The 24,483-nt window shown below is 41.9% G+C and overlaps 1 protein-coding gene across 3 annotated transcripts; it reads left to right on the top strand.

The window, feature by feature from the left end:
- The first annotated feature begins 4,337 nt into the window (after nt 1-4,337).
- pcdh12 (protocadherin 12) lies at nt 4,338-22,461 on the top strand. 3 transcript variants are annotated; one of them, XM_085286518.1, is made up of 6 exons: nt 4,338-4,395; nt 4,674-7,624; nt 11,734-11,822; nt 14,968-15,119; nt 20,456-20,620; nt 20,809-22,461. In XM_085286518.1, the coding sequence occupies exons 2-6, from the start codon at nt 4,772-4,774 to the stop codon at nt 21,045-21,047; spliced, it is 3,498 nt and encodes a 1,165-aa protein (XP_085142644.1). In that variant the 5' UTR covers nt 4,338-4,395; nt 4,674-4,771; the 3' UTR covers nt 21,048-22,461. The 3 variants fall into 3 exon arrangements, with proteins under 3 accessions (XP_085142644.1, XP_085142626.1, XP_085142635.1); XM_085286500.1 differs by having other exon boundaries at nt 11,731-11,822; nt 20,809-22,459; XM_085286509.1 differs by having other exon boundaries at nt 4,342-4,389; nt 11,731-11,822; nt 20,809-22,459.
- Nucleotides 22,462-24,483: the final 2,022 nt, after the last annotated feature.

The raw sequence follows: 24,483 nt of genomic DNA, 5'->3' as shown, positions 1-24,483 counted from the left end.
CCTTGAAATGATTAGTCCGTCCTCCACAGGACACAAACAAAAGGATAGGACAATAGGAGCAGCTTAACCGCTCCACCTGAGACTTAAAGGTTAAAAATATAAAGTAAAACCCAAATTTGGTGTGACCATGGTGGCTTTTTAAATTTTAAAAGTTTTTCTTTGGTTTGTTTCAGTGCACCAACCCCCTCCCCCCCACCCCCCCCCCCCACCCCCCCCCCCCACCCCCTCGCGCGCAAAGAATGGCGGAGATTGAGCTACACAAAAATATCACAGAAGGATCACTGAGGACAACCTCTTCACGAAAGTAAACCAACAGCCAAAGCCCAAACTTGTCCTGTGGTCTACGCCAGCGCCATCCCACCTGCCTGCTGATGCGGAGGAGAACCCAGTTCATTAAATGAGAGCCAGTATGTGATAAACTGGGAGTGAGAAGGATTTTTCTCTTACATGTTGAAACAGTCTCATAATTTTAGATGCTTCATGTCGATGTGATGCAGACAAACACGCAGCTGTCGTTAGCACAATCAGAGAATCTGATTCGACAGTGAACAAAAAACACACTTTAATGTTCTTGAAGTTGCAGCAGCTGCAGACAATAGTTTCTGTGTTTGGCTGTAAATTAAATTTGGTAAGAATGTTTATTTAATTCACACACACACACACACACACACACACACACACACACACACACACACACACACACACACACACACACACACACACACACAGAGTTTGTCCTCACCAGAGTGTTTGGTATTTGTCTTCCTCCACTCTGATCCTTATCTAGCAACATGCAGGTCAGCAGATCAGTTACATCCTGCTTTTAACCACACACACACACACACACACTGTTTGTGGAGGGGTTTTTGAGCTGCTTTCAGTGAGGGTTTAAGCCAAACAAAAGGTGAATTTACAGGGGACCTCAAAGCTAACGGGAGTTAATGGGGTCACAGATAAATACACACACACACACACACACACACACACACACACACACACACACACACACAGTCATGTGAAGCTTCTACCACTTAATGACAACCAACAATGAGCTTGAGTTTCCTCTCACCTTCTGCCTTTTACCTTTACATATCGTTTGGGGACCAACTCTGTCCCGTTTCCAGCCACAAAGCTTTTGCAGCAGAATCAGTTCTGCTTGTGGATTCTGCACAGTTGGAGTCTCTCTGTGGATATTTTGCATCTATTTGCTAGTTTGCACTTGGAGACTTGAATGCTGTTTTTTTTTGCCTTTGTGATCATTTTTGCTTCATACAAAATTCTGTTTTCTGTTTATTTTCTGCCAATTTACTCAAAGAACAAACTTAATAAATTAATTTACCTGAAGACAGAATGTTTCAGTCGGTTTTTTTGTGGTTGTACTGTAAATTTTGTTCATTGTGTGTCTGTCTGCCCCACTGAAGAGCATTTTGCATTTTGCATTTCATTTTAGTCCGTTTCAGTCTGTGATGGACAGGAGGACCTGTCCAGGTTTGCCACACCTTTCCAGGCTCCGGCAGCCCCACCCAACAGTGCACTGGATTAACAATGAAGAAAACAGAATGACCTCCATCAGCCTATCTGATCTTAGTTCTGGATCGTTTTTGTGTAAATGTTAACCGTACATGTTATTTGCAGTGCTATTCATGGTGTGCCTTATCAGTCGTTTCTCCTCAGTTTCCACTGTTTCTGCATCTAATTTTGTTAATTTTGTATATTTTTGTCTGGTTTCCCTCTGTCTGTTTGGATTTACATGAGTTCTGGTCTTATCATTACAATTGTTTTTTTTTTTTCTTTTGCATCTGTTTTAGTGTGTCCTGCATCTGCTTCTAGCTTTGCTTCTCTTTTTGCTCATTTATGGACCTTTAAGTCCCTCTTGCTTGTCTCAGCAGCTGTTCTGTCTGTTGCATGTATTTTAATCTGTTTGTGTTCATTTTGTCTCTCTTCTCAGAGAGCACCCTCACACTATCATTGATGTGCACCTCTTTCTTGAAGTTTAGTTTGTTGTTAACTCATTTTGCCATCCTCAGGACCCCAAGCTTCATCTTTGGGACTAAAAATAATGTCAATCATTAAACTTTAGAGTGGAGGGTCTGGGGTTTTGTTTTTTTATTTTCAACCCAACCCAAGAGCGACATTTTTATCTACATCTTCAACATCAAAAATGAATGAAAGTGAACGTAGGAACACCAAAAGAAAAACACTAATAAGAACCAACTTCAACTACGAGTACAAAACTGAGTATACACAGGAAGACTGATGGTATAGAACTACTTAACCCCCTCCTCACACACACACACATAAATATTATTCCATACAGGTGGTAGATTAATTGGAAGCAGACATATGACTGTGTGTGTCTGCGAAAACATTCTCGTCTGCAGCTTCAAGAGGGAATGTGGTCTTGCTCTCTCTCTCTCACTCTCTCACACACACACATAGCAGACAGGCGGGTGATGCTGTTTGTTTAGGAGATAACCACATCTGACCAGCTGACCTCTGCCCTGCCTGGCTGAACTCCTGCTCAGGTTTGTGTCGCCTGAACAGACGACCTCCATCACTGAGGGTTAAATTACACTTAAATGTTTTATTTAGGATTTATTCTGTTTTTTTTTAATATTTAGGCGTAATTCAGATATTTTGTTCTCCAGTACTGTCTTGCTATTCTGGAACCTGATGTTTGTGTCCCTTTCACTATCGCTAATGATTTCTTTAAATCACATTTTGAAGTCAGTTTTGTGCCTTTTAATTTAATTTTGCAGCAAGGACCACAGGATACTTACATTTCAAAGTGAGCCCGCAGTTTCTGCTATCACTTCATTCAGTTTCACCTGAGTTCTTAACCCCAATAAGAACTGATGGAGAAAGTAATCTGATCCTTTGAGTAAACACTCTAAACCACAGAACTATTTTTTTCCAAAGTGCATCTAATGATTTGTAATTATTGTAGCTTCTTTACCTTTCAAAATAAAACACCCTGAGATAACTCTTGTTGTGATTTGGTACTATATAAATTAAACAGAACTGAATCTGAAATGAAACGATCTCCTTATGATGTCAGTGAACTGGACGGTTGTTTGGAGATTTCACATCACTGCTGATTACTTTCAGCTTTTTAAAATCACTCATGTTGTTGGCTGTTCAGCAAATTACATGTTTTGCTTTTACACTTTAGTTACAACTTTATTTAAAAAAAAGTCAGTTGCTTTGTGCTTTGCTTTCATTTCGGGCAAACTAATCTGTGGATCCTATGTGTGACTATGAGTTCCATAAATTATCTCTGATATATGTTTCTGAACAGGACTCTCAGCTCTGTCGTCTTGCATTTCTTTGATTTCATCAGTCATCCATCTTCCTCTCAGTCTTTCACTGGCAGGTGACAGCACTGATGGTTTTAGGCTTCGAATAGTCCCCCTCTGTCTGAGCCAAAGGAAAGCGATATGCTTGAACCTTCCTTGGCATAATTCTGTGTGTCTGCAGGATATTCTGAGGACATGCTGGAAAAACATTAAACTACAAGACTATTCTACTCTTTTTACTTTAAATTCTGAACTAAATAAAATTCAATTCTAAATTGACATGAACTGACTTTTTTTCAAAGCATTCAACTCCTCTCACTGATAAACAAACCTTTAAGTGCAAAGGAATGAGCGAAATGTGTTTGCCATGGCTTTCTGGAAATGTTTTGACCTCATGTGGCAGTGTGGTTGAAGATGAAACTCTCTGTAATTATATTTGGGAGAAGGCTGGAATGTGGGTTTGTCACATTAAGGACAGGCTTCTGGATTTTGAGCATTTACTTCATAGCTGGCGAACTCTTCAAGGATTGCTTTTCCAGGAGGTAATAAAACAATGTTGCATATTTCCAAATACATAAAACAAAGACTACTGTTCAAAGAGGGGGAAAGTCATCACTGTGTTCAGGCAGACTGCGCAGTAATAATACACTTTTAATAGCATGAACAATAAGCCTGTGTGTTATGGTTTATCTGTGTTTGTATTCTTGTGTCAGATATAGATCACTGTGATGAAGCTCGGGTATATATCCTGCAGCCAGTTATCTTCCCACTGGTATACAACAAAATTTCCAAGTGATTTAAGGTCCCACACTGCAGGTTGTGATGAAATGCAGACCAATGGGGGGGGGTAAGTGACAGAGAGGCAGTGTCATATTTCTCTGAAGGAACTCCAGAGTTGAGCTGAGTTTGCTCGGTACAGGGGAGAGCGTCTCTTTTGTGTTCAGTCTGGACTCATTTACATATGACCCTCCTCCTGCTCTTGGATTGGCTGGTGCCCTTCTAGCATGTGGAAACCCACTTCCAAGCTTTCTCAGTTGGAACCAAACTTTACAGAGTCAAGGAGGATGAAGTGAGAGGCTGGAAGCCAGCAGCTGTATGTGTGAGTAACAACAGCAGGCAGACGTGAGGGAAGAAAAGAGAGGATGATATCTTAATTGTAGGCTTCTATAATTGTATCCTGACCATGTTGGATTTTTTTTTTCTAGGTATTTGTGTTTGAAAACCATCAGTTTTTCTTAACTTTGTTGACTTGGTCGTGGTGGTTAGTTTGGGAGAAATGTGAATTTTATCATTTTATCTGACAGCAGAGAGAGTCACAAAATAATTTCACTTAACAGTCTTTCGATTTTAAAATATCTCTTATTTGTTTCTTTACAGGTCAGCGCATGGATTCTTAGAGATGTCTGTTTAATTAGTCTTTCACAGAAAAAAACAAACCTTTTTTAGACAGCAGCTAACTATTACTTTATATCATCATGCTGCTCGCTCTGCTTCTCGTTGCGAGTCTTTGCTCCAAGACCCTCTCCTCACATTGCTCATCAACAACTATTCAGTACCAGGTTTCGGAGGAGCAGCCGGCGGGAACCCGGGTCAGCTGTCTGGCGGATGACCTGCGGCAGAGGGACGAAGGCGGATCTCTGGAGGATTTCCAGGTGGTGGAGCAGGGAAAAGCCCTTCCTTTTTCTGTCACCACTCGAGATGGGGTTGTCTCCACCCAGGGCCGATTGGACAGGGAGGAGTTGTGCCGAGGGACTGACCTGTGTGAGGTGGCGTTTAGTGTCCTCTACAGGAAACGAGGTGCTGTGAAGTGCCTGCGGGTTCACGTGAAAGTAATGGACTTAAATGACCACAGTCCCAGCTTCCCCAATACTTTGCAAGAAGTGGAGATCTCAGAAACTGCTAGCCTTGGGAAGCGAATCCCATTGGACTGGGCAGTGGATCCTGATGCAGGTTCCAACAGCCTCCAGACCTACTCACTGTCTGTCAACCAGCACTTTGATCTCGATGTGACAGTTGGTCCTGGTGGGACGAAACAGGCAGAGCTGGTGGTTGTCAAAGAATTAGACAGGGAAATTCAGGCTTCCTTTGATCTTACCCTTGTGGCGTGGGATAAAGGGAATCCACCCAGATCTGGGAGCACATTAGTCCGTGTTAGTATTCAGGACTCAAATGATAACAGCCCCACATTTGAGGACAGCAATCCAACTGTGTCATTACCAGAGGACACAGCACTCGGGACTACTGTGATCAAGCTCAAGGCCACTGATCCAGACCAGGGAGCCAATGGGGAGGTTGAGTACTCATTTAGTAAGCACACACATCCAGAAGTTCAAAGGCTCTTCTATGTGGACCCACAAACGGGAGAAGTGAGTATCAGGGCACCATTGGATTACGAGGCCCAGTCTTCTTACGAAGTAATTGTACAGGCCAGCGATCATGGGCCAAATGCGATCCCCTCTTACTGCAGATTGCACGTCAAACTCATAGATATTAATGATAATGCACCGAGGATACGCCTGACCTGGACCCCAGCCAGCTCGCAGGTTATAACTGTGCTGGAAGGAGCTCCAGAGGATACTCTCCTTGCTGTGGTGACGGTCTCTGATGCAGATTCAGGAAGAAATGGAAATGTGACTGCACAGATTCAACAAGGCTCAGGCCCTTTCCGACTTAAAAAGATGCACGGCAACGACTACATGATTGTCACCAGCGGCTCCCTGGATCGTGAGAAGGTTATGCAGTATAATATCACGCTCTTTGCCCGGGATAGCGGAAACCCCTTACTTTCTTATGTCGAACATCTACCTGTCTATGTTCTGGATGAGAATGACAATGCCCCAGTATTTTCGATCCCCATCTACAGAGCTTCGTTCAAGGAGAACAACATGACAGGCTACCACATTCTCAAAGTCGAAGCCCATGATGAGGACCTGGAGCTCAGCGGAAAAGTCTCCTACTCCATTGTTGAGGAAACTAAAACGCAGACTTTCTCAATTCACCCCAAAACTGGTGTCATAAGTGTCCAGCAACCTTTAGACTACGAGGCATTCAAGAACTACTCTTTCATTGTGGAAGCCGTTGATCATGGACATCCACCACTCACAAGCACAGCTAGAGTACATATTGACATAGAAGATGTAAATGACAACTTCCCGGTCATCAAGGAGCCAAAACCAAGAAAAGGTGTAGCATCTCTCAGTGTACCCGTTGATGCATACAGAGGTGAGATTGTGACAGAGTTGGGGAATGCCATCAAAGAGGAAGCCACCAATGTGGCAACTGATCACTCAGTCAGAGAGGGGCTTGGATTTCTCGCATCAACAATCAAAGCAGAAGACCAGGACACGGGACTCAATGGGAAACTCCAGTACCTCATTACTGATGGAAACCCGTCTGAGCTCTTTTGGCTGAATAACACCTCAGGCCAGCTGTTTGTTAATACCACTAATGCTACCGAACTCATTGGGAAAACCTTTAAGGTGGACATCACTGTTTCTGACATGGGCACTCCGAGGTTGGCTACTAAGGCAACTCTGGAGGTGACTTTCATAAACCTCAAGGACCATCTAAAGAACTCATCACCTGGAAACCGTGGACAGCTCAGCTTCACTATGATGATGGCAATCTGCCTCGGTGCTACATGCCTGCTTCTTCTATTGGCCATCGCTTTGGTGACAACATTTTGCCGCCCTGAGAAAAGGGACAACCGGGCCTACAATTGCAGACAGGCTGAATCGACCTACACCCGCCATCCTCGGCGCCCACAGAAGAACATCAGAAAATCTGACATCCAGTTAATTCCCGTAATCCGAGGAAGAAAGGAAGACCTCCCTGAGGACGATGGTGAAGCCCAGCCACTAACTCCACCTCTAGCCTCAGATGATCAGCAGATTGAGAGTCACTATAGCTTAATGCCATCAGTTATGAATGCAAGCTTCCATTCCCAAGGCTATCTAGAAGAGGATGTCACTCAGCCCAACACCCATCACTGCAGAACACTTAGGAAACCTGGAAACATTGAACTTGATGGAACCTTACCTTCATCTCCAGCAACATCATACCGGACTCTTCACAAATCCAGAAACACTTCATCCTCTTCCTCAGTCTCACATTCCAGCACCTTAAAGAGGCCGAAGAACTCTGAAGGAGAGGAAACGGTTTCACAATATTCATCAGCATCTGTGGCAACTCTCAGGAGGCCAAAGACCTCGGATGGACATGGAGCACGTGATGCAGCTCACCGGCAGATCCTTCGAAACCTGGTCCGTCTTTCCATGGCTGCTTTTGGAGACTCCATTGAGCTTTCTTCAGCTTCTCCAGAGGTGCAGGTGAGTTTTCTTCTTTTACTTATTCCATAATATTTAACAAGACTTAATCTTATTGTTGTTTGTTTCTTATCTCTAAGGTAATGATCAGTGGCATTAATCTACAATTTTGGCCACTTGAATGTATTTATTAATTCAAGTCTTTGAAAATAAAATAAGTTTGGGTGTCTTTAATCAAGTAAACTGTTTTGTGTTTAAAAAGCCTTTACTCACCAGTATATACAACTAAACCTGCATAAAAAGACGAATTAAGGTTTCATTTGTGGAGAGATCTCTAAGTAAAATGAAGTCACACATGACTGATTTCAAACATTAAAACTATTTAAATTTGCTGCAAGAATGAAACTCATTACAACAAGCCACGTTCATTCCAAAACACAACTTTCCTGCAGGTTGAATTGACATATTTATCCATTTATCTGGTGTTAATGATTTCACTAAATCTGCATGATGATTTTTTAATGTGCTCTTATTTACATTCTCTTCTATAGCTTAAACATTAAGGATAATGTGCTGCTGCTGGCTCTCATCTAAATGCCATTTACTTAGGTCGAAAATGTGTGATCACATTTATTTCAACATGTGCTTACAGTTAGTGTTGGAGTAATTAAGTGTTCTCCTTTGAGGCTTGGAGATTAATCTGAAGTGAAGTCCATTAGAGAGTAGAGATTAAAAGCACCCCACACCTCCTCCACCACCACCACCACCACCACAGCAGCACACATACACAGAGCAGCTTCCCTTACAGTTTCCCAGCAGTCTTTGTGCTTTTTCAGCCTTCTGTATGATGACTTACTCAGACTGCCTGAAGGCTGGAGTCAGCCGAGACGTGTGAGTGTAGGGGAGAATAACCCGCTGATGGATCACTCTGAAACCAAAAAGTAGCACATTTATTCATGTGCTCATGTGTCACAGCCAAAAATCCCCCACGAGAAACCCCGACAGACTTTTAAACTAAATCTCACATATCAGATTCATATTGGAGGAAGGGCCGCTCCATGCTCTGTAGGACGTGGGCCAGAAGAGGAGTGTGTGAGGGAGGCTGGCTAAAATAAGCTGTCATGTGTTTATAGTGTAAGCTAACACTACTCTGACACGCTGCTTTGTCACTTTCAAATGGCTTAAAAAAAAAAAAAACTTACAGAGAGCCTGTCTGCACAGGCCTAAAATAACTCAACAAACAGGATTTATTTCATGCAATAGTTTTTCTTATTTAAAAAACCCCCATTATATCTCATGCTGTGATGTTCTAGGTTGTGATCCTGAAACCAATTGAACATTAATTCACCAGTGAAAAATAGTTCCAACTGTTCACTCTTTCTCCTGATGACTGGCCTTTGTATGGCGGGTAGTTTCAGGATTCCTTCTTCACCATCTCCCAAAGGAAATATCTGGTTCCTTGGCTCCTAAATACGCCACTAGCTTTGTTTCCTGTTATGTCTGTTGTTTGGTGCTGAGTGAATAGCATACAGTGGATTTTTACAGCTTACTTTCAGCAGTTCCTTGAACCTATCAGTGAACATAGACAAGCAATGATAATTGGAATTATAAATAAACATCAGTTATATGTGCTTAAAATGTTACTCAGGAAATGTGGAGTTTCATTTTAACACTTCACGTGACCACAAGGGGATAAATTCTTCAGTATTTGGAGTTACAAGCACATTTTGAAAGCTTCATTTAATTTGTCCTTATTTGATTTTGTAGAGAGGATGCCACCAATTAATGGTGATAAAAAGAAAAGCCAGTTTATATTTTAGAAATGCTTTACAAGCGTCATAGTCATGGTGAATTTAACTTTCAGCTGTGGAAATGCTGCACTGTTAAAACAGATCTGCATTATTGAGGGGAAAAGTCGCTGCCAACGCCCTGCAGACAGAGAACAAAGACCTTGGCCGGGCCCGACATCCTCACGTGAATCCCATTAGAAACGGGAAGAGGCCTTTTTGGGTTCTGCCCAGTTCCTTTCCTTAACCCTCCCAGCCGGCCCAGTTGGCACTCCTTGGACTTCAGATATTTCTCTCCCACCTCGAGGTCACAGAGGAAGAGGCCTGCTCGACGCCTTGGAGGAGGGGGATTTACTGTTCACCTCCACCTCACAAAGACACAGACAGACACACACACACACACACACACACACACACACACACACACACACACACACACACACACACACACACACACAAATGATCATCACTGTGCATACTTTGGAGTTCGTCCTGGAAGGAAACCAGCCAGAGAAGAATAGGCTTTTACGTAGAGACCATTTCCTGTCACTGTAGCAGAGTGCACGTGAAAAAACACACAAATGTCACGGCTAAAACAAAGTCATAAATTAGCATGCATGCACACACACACATTATTCACCTTGTACATGTGTGTGTGCTTCCTCCCTGGTGTGCAGTGTGTATCCGCTGTATAACAGAGTTGTCAGCAGAAAGCTCAGAGCAGTGAGACGGACTTGGCCGCTCAGTTCTCACACTGCAACACTAAAACAAAAATCACAAAGAGCACGAATTAATTTCCTTATGTCGCTCGTATCACGTGCACTTTTTGTTCAACCAGCAGAGAAACCCACTCACCTTAACAAGGCAGTTACATTGATTTATTATTGACTTCTTTCAAAGTTCAGCTGTTCATACATTTACTTATAAACTACTGAAGAGTAAAAACACTGGAGTGTCAGTTTAATCCTTTAAACATGAGCTGCTGCAACTCTGAAAGCAAAAGAAAAACCTTTTACTTAAAGTGATGTTTTGCATGTGATGGAGATACAGCGACTTATTAAATAATCCCACACGCACATGTTCCTTTCCCCTCAGTTACATCACAGTCTGTAGAAAATTTGTGAATCATATCGATTTGATTTGCAAACAAAATTTTTCACTTTAGGAGTGAGATTATTCAGTGGACCTTCAGCAGGAAAAAAGCTCAGGAGATCCTCTGTGGATGCTTGTTCACTGTCATGGGTCTCTGAGTGTTAATCAGTTCAAAATGCCTGCAGTGAAAAGGGTCTGTTATCACTCGTTAGGCACTGATTTTTAACTCTGTGGTCAGTAAATGTGCAACAAAAAACAGCTTCAAGAATGCCATAAACCACAAACTTGCTGTGTGTGGCTGTGACTGCAGATGAGCTCGAATGTTTGAAAAAAATAAAAATCAATCAGAGTGAGCCAAAGCAGACAGAAAGAGATTTAATGCATGAAAACCAGCTTATGTAGCAATCAGCTCAGTGGCTCCACTCTGTCTACCTCCTACACAAAACCAGGAAGAAAACAAAGAAAACGCAGAGTGGGAGGGATCATCACGTGTGACCAAAAAAAAATCAATGAAATGGCTTTTTAGCAAATTAAAATAAATTAAAAATAACCGCACTGGCCTGCTGACTTCTGCCCATGAAACTGCTTTGCTTGGGTGGTGATTTAGAGCAGCGGTCCCCAACCTTTTTTGCGCCACGGACCAGTTTATGCCCGCCAATATTTTCCCGGACCGGCCTTTAAGGTGTCGCGGATAAATACAACAAAATAAAACTAGTACCGGTACCGAAAAAAAGAAGATTTATTCATAACACACGTGAAAAGGCCCAGGAAAACCGAGTTAACGATAAAAACGATAACAAAATAACGCTGAAAACCAATAAAACCCCTGAAAACCATACATTTCACACCTGAGCCTCAACTCTCGCGGCCTGGTACCAAATGACTCCGGTCCGTGGCCCGGGGGTTGGGGACCGCTGATTTAGAGGTTTTGAGGTTCTACACCTCCAAACATGTTTCATCTACCTGTAGAAACCAAATTACACCCCGCTCTTCCAAACAGGCCCGATGAATAACCCACCAGCTTTCTGAGATATATATATATAATATTAATGTCTGACCCTGCACAAATATGTGTGCAGCATGTGTGTATTGAAATATCATGTGGCCAGTGCCTGACTTCTGGTAGAAGTACTCACTGTGAAGGAGTAACTCTGGTTTGCTGTCAGGTGAACCTCAGGTGAAGCTGGATAAACTGAAATGTGATGTCTGAAAATGTGCGTTTAACCCTTTTTTTCTCCTCTTGTTTCTCACCTTCATCTCTCCTCTCCCTCCATCTTTTCCTCCTTACAGCAGATCTCCCAGCTCCTCTCTCTCCTCCATCAGGGTCAGCTGCAGCCCAGAACGAACTTCCGTGGAAACAAATACTCTCACCGCAATGGCAGGTCAGTCTGACTTCTCCTCTCCATCCTCCTCCTCTGGAGTACAGACGCAGCAAATCAAAGCAAGGTCACAAACCTGCTTCTATCTGGCACAAAACCACGTTATACTCAAAATTTGCTCCAAATAGAAATACATTCACATTCTGTACCTATATGAATTTAAACTGCTTTTAAACTTCTGGAGCCTTAAAAATGGGAACGAAACTAGGATGGGGTGAAGTGTGATTAAAAAAAAAAGGGTCAATCAGCTGGAAACAAGATTAGTGAAGAATCCACTCTTTAAGGTGACACAGAGTGCTCAGACCGAATGAAGTATTCATGTTTATTTGGTCATCATTTCATCAAAAAGAAACAAATAAGACTCAGTCCCCCCCCCCCCCCCCCACACACACACACATTCCACACACACACACCTCCCGAAGAGTTTTAACTCTGATCAGATGCCAGCATGTTTTTAGTTTTAACTCTTTGTAGTCTATTCAGCTCATGATTTAAATTCAAACATGAGTAATGTTTTCTAGTAGAAGTGACTGCACAGTGGACATGCCAGGCACACTGTCTTCTTCAAAGTGTCTTTATTTCATCCTTTAAGGCTTCAATATTTGTTATTCTAGCTAAAAATGTGGCCGGACACTAACACGGGTCACCACAAGTCTCTTCCTGCTGCCCTGATAGGAACTGCACTTGCACACTGACTTAAAAAAAACAGACTGATATCCTGAAGGAAAGATCCCGATGTAGATGCAGAACTTGTTTTTCCTTTAATCAGAGGGTTGTTTAAGAGCCAGATGGCTGCTGGCTTCAGACTATGATCACTGTTGCGCGCTCTGATGCAGTCTTCTTCTGATTGCAGAAATATGAGGGGGGGGGGTCCCACCAAATTTAAGAACCTGCATATGTTATAATGATCAATCTGATCCACGTACAAACACGTGTTGTTGTTCTGTGGTTTTATTAAGTGAAACCCAGTGGTGAGGGTTAGAGATCACCACGCTGAGTATTTTATGGCTGCGCTACTTTGTGCACCAAACACCTGAGCTAAATCTAACTTGAAAAGTTTAAAATGAATTCAGATCTTTGTAGGTAGCCTAACAAAATTACTTCAACACCATGAAATGCGTATTAAGCATTGTCTGTGTTCAAATACTCTCTTTAATGGAAAAGTGAAAATACATCTCTTCAACCTGATTTAGACTAAAGAAGATTTTTCACCTCAGTTTAGTGTTTCAATGTCTAGCAAAGTGGCTGCCGTGAGGGACGCTCCTGGCTTTCATATAAATAAAATGCACTTGGGAATATGGGCAGCTCCTGACTCAATGTGGTTAGTGCATTATTCCAGCATCTGTGCCTTCATAGCAGTGACAGTAACGCCACACTGTTCAGCTGGAACTTTTGCTTTTGCTTAAAGTCGTGAAAGCTGCAGCTGACAAATGTCTTCCCTGGTGTTTCTGACCGACTGACCTGCTGTGACTGAAATAACAGCAACAGAAAAACAGGACACAAAGTCAGTGTCGCAGGAAGAGTGTCTCATAACCCCGCAGCGTGTGCGCCAGAGCAGACTGCAGCAGAGTGATTCAGAGGCTCTGACAGGAAGCAGGACTTCAGCATCACTGTTGCGCTCAGATAAGATCTGACATCACCTTGATACACACGGTGCACTGTTTCATCGCACTCACAAAACACACCTGAGTGTGCATAAATCCTGTGTGTGAGCTCACCTTTATCTGTGCGCTGGTTCCTGCCCGAGCCTGCTGCTCTGATGAGATGTGCTTACCAAAGGACTTGTCACCTGAAACCTCAGGAATTTTATCACCTTTTTAAAACCCTTAAAAACATCAGACCTCAGCTGTACTCTGGAGTTCTGTCTCCTGTGACTCACTGTATTTTAAGGAATATATGTTTTTAACTGGATATCAAAAACTCATTCTAACGCCTAGCAACATTTTCAAACTTGTCCATTTGTCTCCCAAAGATTTCTGATTTCTGCTTCCTACACAGCTCTGACACTCGCAGGGTGAGGTCACCTGTGGCTGACAGTTTGCAGTCAGCACTCAGCTCATTACCTCCACTAAGCAGGTTCTGTTTTGGTAGCGTTAGAGTGTCGTAAACACGATAACTGAAAAAGTTTGGAGTGAATTCTGATAAACTCTGTAGGGCTGTAGAGTGAGGTCACCTAAACAATCATTAAAATTTGACATCCATCCACCTCAAGGTCAACTTCATGATTTATTGGTGGGAAAAGAATGTCTTAGAACTTAACCATGATTCATGACGTCAACAAATAGAAAGTACAGATTTATATTATAATGTCACATTTGACCTCTGACCTCTCTATCACATAGATTGATCTGAAGGTCAGACTGATAGTAATGCTATATAGTGCTATGGCCATATAAGGAATGATATATGGGAATTCTAAATATCACGTTACACTGACCTCTGAACTTTCCCTCAAGGTCAAATAAGGTCAAACTTTGTATTGGCAACAATTAGGAAATGGTTCTGACATATGAGAATCCTAAATATCACATTATAGTTTGCATCCAAACATCATGTGGACTCAAAGCAGAGCAGTGCTGCTTGGATGTGACTTTAATTAGCAGTCAGACTGTAACTGATATAAAACAGTGCTGCCGGCTTTAAAGTGTTTTAACCACATTATGTTTGCGATGCCTCTCACTGAGTTTGAGGATTGAATTGGATGTTTGTTTTTAAGCCTTGCATGGCCGTGCTCCTGCCAACTCAGCATGAGCCTCACTGTTACTGTGAGCTGGGGACTTCTAATCATCCCTAATGTATAGACTCATCACCAAAGATTTTATATGTTTATATTTCATGTTCTGGCTCTTATTAAGCATTAAGAATTGTTTTATTTTAAAAAATAAACAACCAAACCAGAGAAAAGGTAAATTGGGCAGATTCTGTTCTTAAATGAGTTTGGACTGCATACCCAACTACTTGTTTAACTTTGTATAAAGTGAATGCTCCCATTGCAATTTTAGATTAAAAAAAAAATATCTTTAATAGTTGAAACGTTTCTATCAAGAACTCTGTGACATCAAACTATCAGCTTAAACAGACACGCTGCCCAAAGTTAAACAGATACATGAACGGAGAGTTTGTGAGTCAAGTTCACGTTTGTCTGCAGGTATGGAGGTCAGGACTGTTCTGACTGGCAGAGCACCAAAGACAGTGGACATGGCGAGAGCGAGGCTGGAGATGTGGACTGGGAACCAGGAAGAGACTCACCGATAGACCCACAGCTGGAGGAAGGACTCAGCAACCTCCTCAACAATCCTGGTAAGCACACAACATCTGACAGACACCCGAGGTTAGCAATAATTCTTGGAAATTGGAAGTGAAATCCTATCTTAAATCAATGATATCGTCATCACCACTGAATGGGAAAGCACACGTTAAAGGATCATCAGAACTCTTAATCAGATTTCCACGTAGCATGGAAATGAACAGACGTCCAAGCAAAAGCAACCAGCTAACCCTCACCGACTCAACTGCAGTAAAATAATGATGTTTAACTCTTCAGCACTTGTAGATATTTTTAGTAATGAACTCAGGTTCCAGGTTTTTTGACCACAAAAGCTCATTCTTGTTCTTTTTTAGCTGATTTCTTTAGTTTAGCATGAGTAGCTGTAAGCATTGTTTGCATCCTCCCACCATAGAGGTCCATAAAATAAAACAGTGTGTCCTGACTCTGTGTGAAGGTTATTTGATGTTCAGGTTTGTTTGACTGATGGTTAGTCTATTTAAAGATCTACTGAAACTAAACTGGTGAATTTAGCTGGAACCTCCCGGTGAAGCTCTTTGATTTGTCGGATAAAAGCAGCCAAACTTTAACCCTGCAGCACACACACAGACTGATCACTCACAATGGACAGTCAAAGACAACTGTAGAAAACAGGATGAAAGCAGGAAATAACACAGTGGCAAGTTACATCCACATCCACCCACACACACTCCACTCAGGACGTCTTGCTGTGTTTTGAGATTGAATCTCTGATACACTCTTTTTTACATTCTTCTGCCGTAAGGAGACAGTTGTTTCCCCCGTAAACAAACAGCTGGTTTCATTACTTCGTGTTTGCAAAACGCAGTAATGATTGAGGGATAAGAAATGTCGATTGTCCAAAGTTTATCTAACATCTTGGGAATTCCTCAGCGGTATGAAAGCCAACACTCGCTTCATCCAGTGTCTGAGCGTGTACCGTAGGTGTGTTAAAAAGTTTCTTCCTGGCATTGTGGTGGTCACAGCTTGGAGGTGAGCAGAGGGGGTTACCGGCTGATGATGGAAGAACGAGCGTCACTTTATGATAGGACGAGAGCGCGGGAGAGAAACAAAAGAGCGAGTGGGAGTTTGTTGAGTTATGTATGTGCTTGACTCACCTTTCAGCCCACAGGCTCCATCATCAGTGTAAGTCACACTGTGCTGCAGACAGCTCAGCTCTGAAGAAAGCTTCAGGGCAGCACATTCCTCTTTTTCCTGACCTGCACCTTTATGAATCACACACATAAATGCACGTCCCTTTGTTCATACCTGAGGATGATGTTATGGCTGCTGAGGGGAGAGAAGCTGTGCGTTTATGTTGGTTTGTCTTGTATTTTGTAGTTACTGGTTGCACTCATGGTAGATGAGCATACTGCTTCTGTGCTTTAACTAAAGAATCTTTATCAAAGTTTCCACTCTGAGGACTGACAATAACTTTGAGAGGAAAATATATATGAAAAGGAAAGCTCTTATTGTCATTTTTAGTGTAAAATAATTTAATGATGAACAGAATTTATGTTTGTGTATCCATAGCAGGGGTCTCAAACTCGCGGCCCGGGGGCCAATTGCGGTCCACGTCACCCCTAGATGCGGCCCGTATATTGCCATGAAGAAATATAATGCAATTTGTCCCTTGAAGTGACTTTTTTGTTGGGAAGGATTTGTTTGTTCTTGAGTGCAATGTTAAAATAAGTTCATTAAAAAGCCCAAAATGATTGAATATGAAGGCAACATGAGCAGAGAATACAAACATGCTGAGGGATTGGCTGTGTTAGTTCAGTGAGACATTTAAAAACTAATGTGTACATTTATGTCTGCACTTTTATTTTGTTAAATATGAACAGAATGATAGCAGAAGTGCTGCCATGTGTTTGGACAGAAAGAGGACCAATGTGGTCATTTGGTAGTTCAATGAAAGGCGTCAGTCAGTTAAAATCTGCATTCACGTTTGTAGTTTTGTCTTGTTATACAATATTTGAAATTAAACAAACAAACAAACAAGAAAACAGCCACAAAGATTTCTGAAAATTGTTTGTTGTTGTACTGCTTGAACACTGAAGTGTCCCTCCAATGAGATGACAGTACCAACAGTGGCCCACAGCTCATTGAAGTTTCAATCAGGTAGATTTTCTTCTTCCTCCTGTTAATATTAAAACACATTCAAAGGAAACACTGGCTTCCTTCGGTTCCTTTAGGCCAAGCCTATTCAAATGGCGGCCCGCGGGCCAAATGCGGCCCAGAAGCAACCTGCGAGTGGCCCTGCCTGTGGTCCTGGCAGAAACACAGAGAAAACGCAAAAAATAATTCATTAATTAATTTTAAAAAAATTAAAAATTCCTACAGCGTAGTGTGGACTGTGAATGCAACACTCCTAGTAGCCTAGCAATATGTAACCCACAATGCACCGTGATGTAAACATATTAAACGATCATCATAATATATGATGCGACAACAGCATGTCTTTCTCACTCCAAAAGCGCAAAATTGACAATGAAAACTGTCGGTTTAACCCTGCCTGGACTGACAAATACTTATTCATTTTACCGAGTTTAATAATCTTACAACCGGAGTTGTACTACCATGGTGGGTCCTGTACAGCCCAAGAGAGAGCTGCAGCATCTTCCCTTCGTGTTTGCTTCTTGGCGAAGAACAAAAGGCCTTTCACAGATTCTGAAACAATGAAATACTGCATGCTGGCTGTGATGGATGCGGTGAAAAGTAAGTGTGACATCTGCTATTAAAAACGTACCCCTGTAGGACAGTTCAAATATTCGTAGAATTGAAGTTCTGGCGTCAGACGAGTTTGAAATGCTGTTAGATGACCTGAAGAAAACTGATGTAATGTCTATAGCAGGAGATCACAGACAGAACTGATAATGCACAGTTGTGCGCATATGTCCGTTTTTTGGATGGGAAATTGCTCGGTTTACTACCGTTAGAGGGACACACAGCTGGCGAAATAATGTTTGAGAAGATTTAAGCTTTTTGAGGAAAATGGTCTGGATATGAAGCGTGTCTGTATACTTGTGACCGATGGGGCTCCATCCATGGCAGGAAAAGTGAGTGGTCAGCGAAATATTTATTTTAATTTGAAAGGGAATTATCAAAATGTTTTTTGTTATTATTATTATTATTATTATTTCAAATGTGCAAAAAATAGTTTAGTTATAGCTCCCTTTTTTTTTTTAAAAAAAATGGACCTTTTGGTGTGCATTTGTGAGAGGTCACCACCAGATTTATAGGGGAAAAGGAATAAAAAAAATACTTGTTTTTCAGTACAGTTGTGTGGGTTTGAAATTGATCATGATCTGCTGCTTACTGGCTTCAAAAAAAATATCTGGCCCAGATAAATTCCTCGGTTTGAAAATCTGGCCCAACTAACTTTGTAGTTGAATAGGCATGCTTTAGGCTCTCCTGTTTAGGGGTCAAAAGCACCTTCTGGTTATTATAAAAAAAATGATATAATGACTAATGAGCCAGGCACTGCTTGGCTTCCTGCTCCGGTGATTGGTTTCTCCACCTTGAGTCTCTCATGTTTCACCCACCTCTCTTGTGAATTGACTCTGTTTTCTGTCTCTGTTAGAACAGCTGCTTCCCCCCCCCCCCTGAGTGTTTGGTTTCTTTGTATTTGGTATTTATGAGTTCATGGATTTTACAACGCTCTGCTTTTGCATCCTGGCCAGCATTGTTGTGAGTTTATGGAGCTCACAGCACAAACAAAACAGTTGTAAAAAACAGTTTTTGATTTGCAGTTTTTTGTGTCCACTGACACAAACTGGCACATCATGACATCCAGCACAGATTGTAATATATTACAGTAGGAAGTATATTGTGTGCTTGCAATGCATTCAGCGCCAGTAGGGGAGAATAACTTTGGTTATAAAACTAGTTTCAGCTGCAGCACGTCTATCCAAGTAATGGATATTTAATTCATAACATATTTTAAAAAATACAAAAGAAGTGTGAAAATCTGAGACATGCACGTCTCTGGTCTCAACTATCAACCCCTGCGGCCTTTTTTACCCTGTTAAACAGAGAAAACAATTTTTTTTTCTTTGTGTATGTGGACACAAACGAGTCTCTATGAGACCTGTTACTTCCACTGCTGACTCCTGTTTCACAGGTAAAGAAGATACAGGCTAAGAAGGCCTCGCTGTTTTTCGACGAGAGCTCAGTGTTTAAAGCTTCCTATTGGAGGAGAAACCCTGAAAGACTTGTTCAGATTAAATAAAGTATAAAGATGGATTCAAATTACAGGCAGAACACTTGGATAAACAGGAAGATGATCTGAAACTCGACACGTTTAGTAATTTTGAGGATTTTGAGTTTGGGTGCTCTGTGGTGAAATACTCCTAAAACAAAGAGAGGAAAGGGGGTGGACGGTGGGTGGGTGATTTGGGGGCGGTCTTTACCATTCTGCATGTAAGCACTAGTGTGTGTTTGTGGTGGTACATTTAATCCTCCATCTGGTTGCGGTTAGATGAAAGAGACCAAGCTCGTCCGCAGGCTGATTCTCACAGTTTCTGCTTTTCAGTCCACGACGGCTGCAGATACAGTCTGGGAGTACATGTATGTTCTTATAGAATTGACTGGCACATTATCCAACATCAGGAATATGACAAATGAGCAGCTTCCTATAGCAGGTCTCCAGATGTGCACTGACAAATGCTGTTAATGAGAAAATAAACTGGTGTTTCTGCTCATCCCGTCACTCTGCCAAAGTTTTCCACAATCCTGCTCGTACTTGAGCTTATCCAGGTTTTGGCTGTAAAGATCTTTTATGTTTTACGTTAAATTAGGGTCAAGAAAAACTTTATTAGTGCTGGTGTGAAATCAGGTTTTTACAACAACATCTGATAAAAACACAAGCAGGAAGCGCACAACATCAACAGGATGTTGTCAGGGTGAGGAACAGGATGAGGAGTATATCTCTGTGTTTTCCCCTCACACTCTGTCCAGCAGACAGTGTATTTACAGTAGATGAATAAATGAAGTCAGACATGTAATCATGTTGAATGTTTGAGTGAAAACACACAAACCAAGGTTAGAGCTCCGAGACACACCCGACATTTACGCCTCTGACATCGACTCGCCCGCCAGGCAGCCGGTAGGGCCGGGAGGAGTTTTGTGTCAGCGTGGACGTGATCGTCGGCATACGGTCCAAGCATGCAGGATGCAACTGATGGAAGAAGAAAAAAAAACTTGTTTATAGCCGCCAGATAAAGCCACTGTGTCATTTCCTTCTTCTTGTGCATCCTTCATGTCTGCCCTCACCTGTGAGATATATTATAATATTACACTATAAATAACCTGAGATGGTTTGAGGACAAAGCTATCGCTTCTCTTTCTGCAGATGATGTTTTCTCAGAGGTCAGTGACCCTTCCTGGATGGCCAGACTCTCCCTCCCACTCACCAGCGATTACCATGACAACGTGTTTGTCCCCAACAGCCCTCCATCCCCCGAAAGTGAGACCCTTCCTCGGGATGGCCTGGAATCTTCATCCTTCTCCACGTTTGGTAAAGTTTGCATTTAAATTTATTTTACTCTTTTTTTTCCCTCAAGTTGAAATATTATCCTGAAAATAAAAAGATAATAGTTGATTATCATTGAAGATCGTGTTGATCATGTTCACTTGAACCAGAAGCGGGATTTATAAAAAGACGAACAGAAATCTGGAGTTTCTGACTCTTTGTGTTCTCCTCAGGTAAAACCCCAGAGAAGGACGGCCCACTGGGCGGAGCTCTGCTATCTGAGGTGAGCACGCTGTTCGAGATGCTGATGACGCAGAAGGCCGATGCCCACCCCGGCCCTCGGCCTGACGTCCTGTACCGGCTGTCGGCGGCGTACCGTCGCTCTCTGGGCCTGGACGGTGGAGCCGCTGGCAACGCAGCCAAAAACTCTGCGAGATCTGGGCCTTCCGCACCCTCAGGACTTTGTCAATAACCGTAGCATGTGTTCACTGAAGACTGGAACAGACTGGCAACTGTGCAACAGACAGTGTTTTTCAGGTGTCTGTTTTTGTGGAGGATTTTAGAGGCATTCAGTCACAGAAACATAATTCAGGCATGTGCAACAGTAAATAACACCACAGTGGATCTGTGATGGATTTAATTAACATACACTCGGCCCTCACACTCCCCTCAGCCAGCAGCACTCTTCCCTTTCCTCTGCTTGACTAGTTTGTGCACTTAACCATCTCCCACTGGCTGGAAATGAGCTTATTTATTTTACAAACCAGACTGAAGACAGCACCACAAAGATAACACGTTAATCAGAGTAAAATACATTTATCCTATAAGCATGTTTAAAGCATTGCCAGAGACCAGAGAAATTACATGAAATAAATATTACATTTTTTGTTTTAATGAAATCATCATATGGTGGGACAACCTCCATGATTCTAGTTCCCAGTTCTGTACAGTACAACTATAATGAGCTGCCAGGATGTTAAAAGAAAACAATACTAGGAAATGTAACTCAGGAAATAAACTACCTCTCTGATGCTAAACACAACCACAAACTACAGACAAGAGGAGCAGGAAGACAGAGCCTCCAACATTTGAAATCATATATAGGTGCAGCTTCGCCTCAGTCCTCTCTGCCCTATAATGAACGTGGATTCAGGACTTTATGTTTTCACCAGTTTACCAGTCACCAGTTTCCACTTCACATTCTTCCTCTACAGGCTGCACTATTGGACACAACATCATGCTGATGTGCAGTTTTTAAGATAAAATATAGACGTTATGCTTGGGGTCAGGGTTTAGACAGGTGCACAGACTGAAGATCAGCTCAGATTTTGTTCAACTGGTGCTACAGTATCAGATTTTTTCAAAAATTCACCCGTGCGTTGTGATGTCAGGTTTTAAAATACGTGCAGGGAAAACACAGCCAAAGTGGACCTGAAGACTTCAGCATCTCCATTGTCCTTAACTCGGACACAGGCAGTAACCTGATGACCTCCTTCTGTCAGGACCTAATAAACCCTGTTGTTGTTCAGGGTTTGGCTGGCAGAAGGCGAACCAGTGACTGGGAGGAAATGTCGCTTTGTCCTTTTGTTTTTCCTCAAGAATGAACTAAACATCACGCTGAATGTCAGACTGAACTTCCTCCTCAAAGTAAGCCAGCAAACTGCTTCAGTCCTTTAACCTCTGGCTTAAAACGCTTCTGAAAGTTGTCTCACTATGTAGCAGATTTTATCCATTTAACAGCCAGCACTGTGTATATAGTTTTACTTTTGTAATATGAACTTTTTCAATAAAATGTGCATCATATTTAAACTTGTGGATCTTTATGAACACAACCTCTATGTGCACTTAAGAGCTTCACTGTTCTTTGTATATTTTCAGGTCGTTCCTTTGCACAATTGTTTACACTCATCCAGCTGTTCAAACATCTGCTTCCATTAAGCAGATTTTCTTAATTTTTTATTTAAGACGATGATGATTACTACACACTAAAGCCACCACGCAAACAGTCTGTGTGGACTTTGATTGCTCAGATGTTTTCTTTGTGCAGAGCACCCTCTGCAGCCTCAAAGAAACAGTTACACTGCGTGATGGTAAAAAAAAAAAAAAAAAAGTCATGCCAGCTCCTCCTGCAGAAAGCAACAGAAATGATTTTCTGATCAAAACAGTGTTCCTGCATTAAAAATAAATTCAAGGCCAGACCAGTGATGTCAGAAAGGTTAAGGAGGCTGTTGTGTTGGTTCAGAGACAGCATCAAACTCTATGCTGTGATTAGTCCTGAAAAAGCAAGAAACACAGGAAAAGTAACGGAAGTTTAAAAAGATGAGTGACAGAGAACACCGAGTCCACAGATCTCAGGCTCACAGGGAGTGAGCTGAGCTCGCCAAATAGTAACTCAATATACTCACATTACACATGCATCACAGATCAGATAGTTAAGGTTATAATATGTAATGGAAACTTACAGGCATGTGGGCAAAAGTTTCACCTCCACTGCGCACTTGTAGGAAATTAGCTGCGCATAACAAACCTCCCAAGTACCAACTGTGGCCACAAGAGGGTGCCAAATCATACAACACAAAGGCATATTAACACATTAAAGTTATAACAACACACTCATCCTGATCTATATGTGCAACCTCGAGGTCACGTGTAAAGTTTGTATTTATGGGGCAGCTAAAAAGTGAAGCAGCTGCAGGTGAGGCTGGAGGAATCAGCTGATGCAATTCGTGAGAAAGTAGGGCAGGTGGAAGCACCTGTTCTGAGATCAGCAGGGTCAGTGAAAAAACAACCAAAACAGACTAATGCTTCAGCACAGTCCTGCTTCACCAAGTAACACTCACACACTGAAAGTTCACCGTCAGCCAGTTACAGGCCTTTACATTGTCACGCAGAAGAACACAAAAGAATAAAAAGTTTAAAACATAAACTAAAATGGATCAATCTGTTGACAGAATAAACAGCATTGATGCAGTGAGAGATAAATAATGATCCCAAACTGAACAGCTAGCAGCAGAACCCTGATTTAAAGTCTGCTTGGAGCTGTTTGACTTGTTCTTGTTCGTGCCAGTGATTTAATCATAAACCTCCATGAGGAATTCAACTTAGCATTCAAAGTATTTCCTGTGTCTCAGTTCAGATTCTTCCTTTAGTAGTTTTGCAAATACACTGCTAATTTCATTAGCTTATTGCTGATTTACAGCTCTGTGTGCCAGCTGCTGCATTTTGCAAACATTGAATATTTATGATGCCTCTGAACGTTCATATTATTAAAGTTCTCTACAGCAAAGTCAACAGTGTAACTTTGCATAATCACTGAACAAACCCCCCAAATACCCCAACACATCAGTGATTATGAACGTCTGTTGCTTTTTATAGTAGGTAAGCATCTGTGTTACCATCAGTGCTGATGTTGTTCCCGGCCTTTCCGTTGAATGACGAACACACCATCCTACACTGATGGAGTCAAACCTGATAGTTTGGACACGTTCAGTTGTCCAATTAGGAAACATAAGACAGCATTAAACCAGGATAAACTGGAAGTTCCACACAAGCACAGGGAAACATGCAGACTTCCCGGAGAAGGACCCTGTGAACGTCTGAGCCCAGGATCAGCCTGCTGATGTAGACATTTCATCCAGCTCACAGATGGTAAGTTTTATTCCTAAAAATAAGTTTATTTCCTTCTGCAGATGCTCGATGACCAACTGAGAGTGCAACTTCAGTGAGAATATTTGTAAGTGTGAATATTTTGTATGTAGACAGTGACAGCAAAAGACAAAGAAGCAGTTTTTTGATTTTTCTGCAACCTGTTAATGGCTAAAATATTATATTTGCTATATGAATTTTTTGTGAGCTTTTGAGACTTCTACATCATCGGTGTGATTTCTTGCCTTCCTCCAAAGAGTAAA

This window comes from Mchenga conophoros, linkage group LG2 (genome assembly GCF_057382185.1).
Source record: "Mchenga conophoros isolate Kocher_MC1m ecotype Shallow Benthic linkage group LG2, M_conophoros_male_GT1.1, whole genome shotgun sequence".
In the NCBI taxonomy this organism is placed as follows: Eukaryota; Metazoa; Chordata; class Actinopteri; order Cichliformes; family Cichlidae; genus Mchenga; species Mchenga conophoros.
Note: the sequence above shows the minus strand (reverse complement) of the source record. Positions and strands in the feature narration are given on the sequence as shown.

Excerpts from the sequence above, each read along its gene's own strand:
- pcdh12 (XM_085286500.1), top strand. The coding sequence starts at position 4,772 with ATGCTGCTCGCTCTGCTTCTCGTTGCGAGTCTTTGCTCCAAGACCCTC. Across the intron at positions 11,823-14,967 it reads TACTCTCACCGCAATGGCAG|GTATGGAGGTCAGGACTGTT; the intron begins GTCAGTCTGACT and ends GTTTGTCTGCAG. Across the intron at positions 20,621-20,808 it reads TTCATCCTTCTCCACGTTTG|GTAAAACCCCAGAGAAGGAC; the intron begins GTAAAGTTTGCA and ends TGTTCTCCTCAG.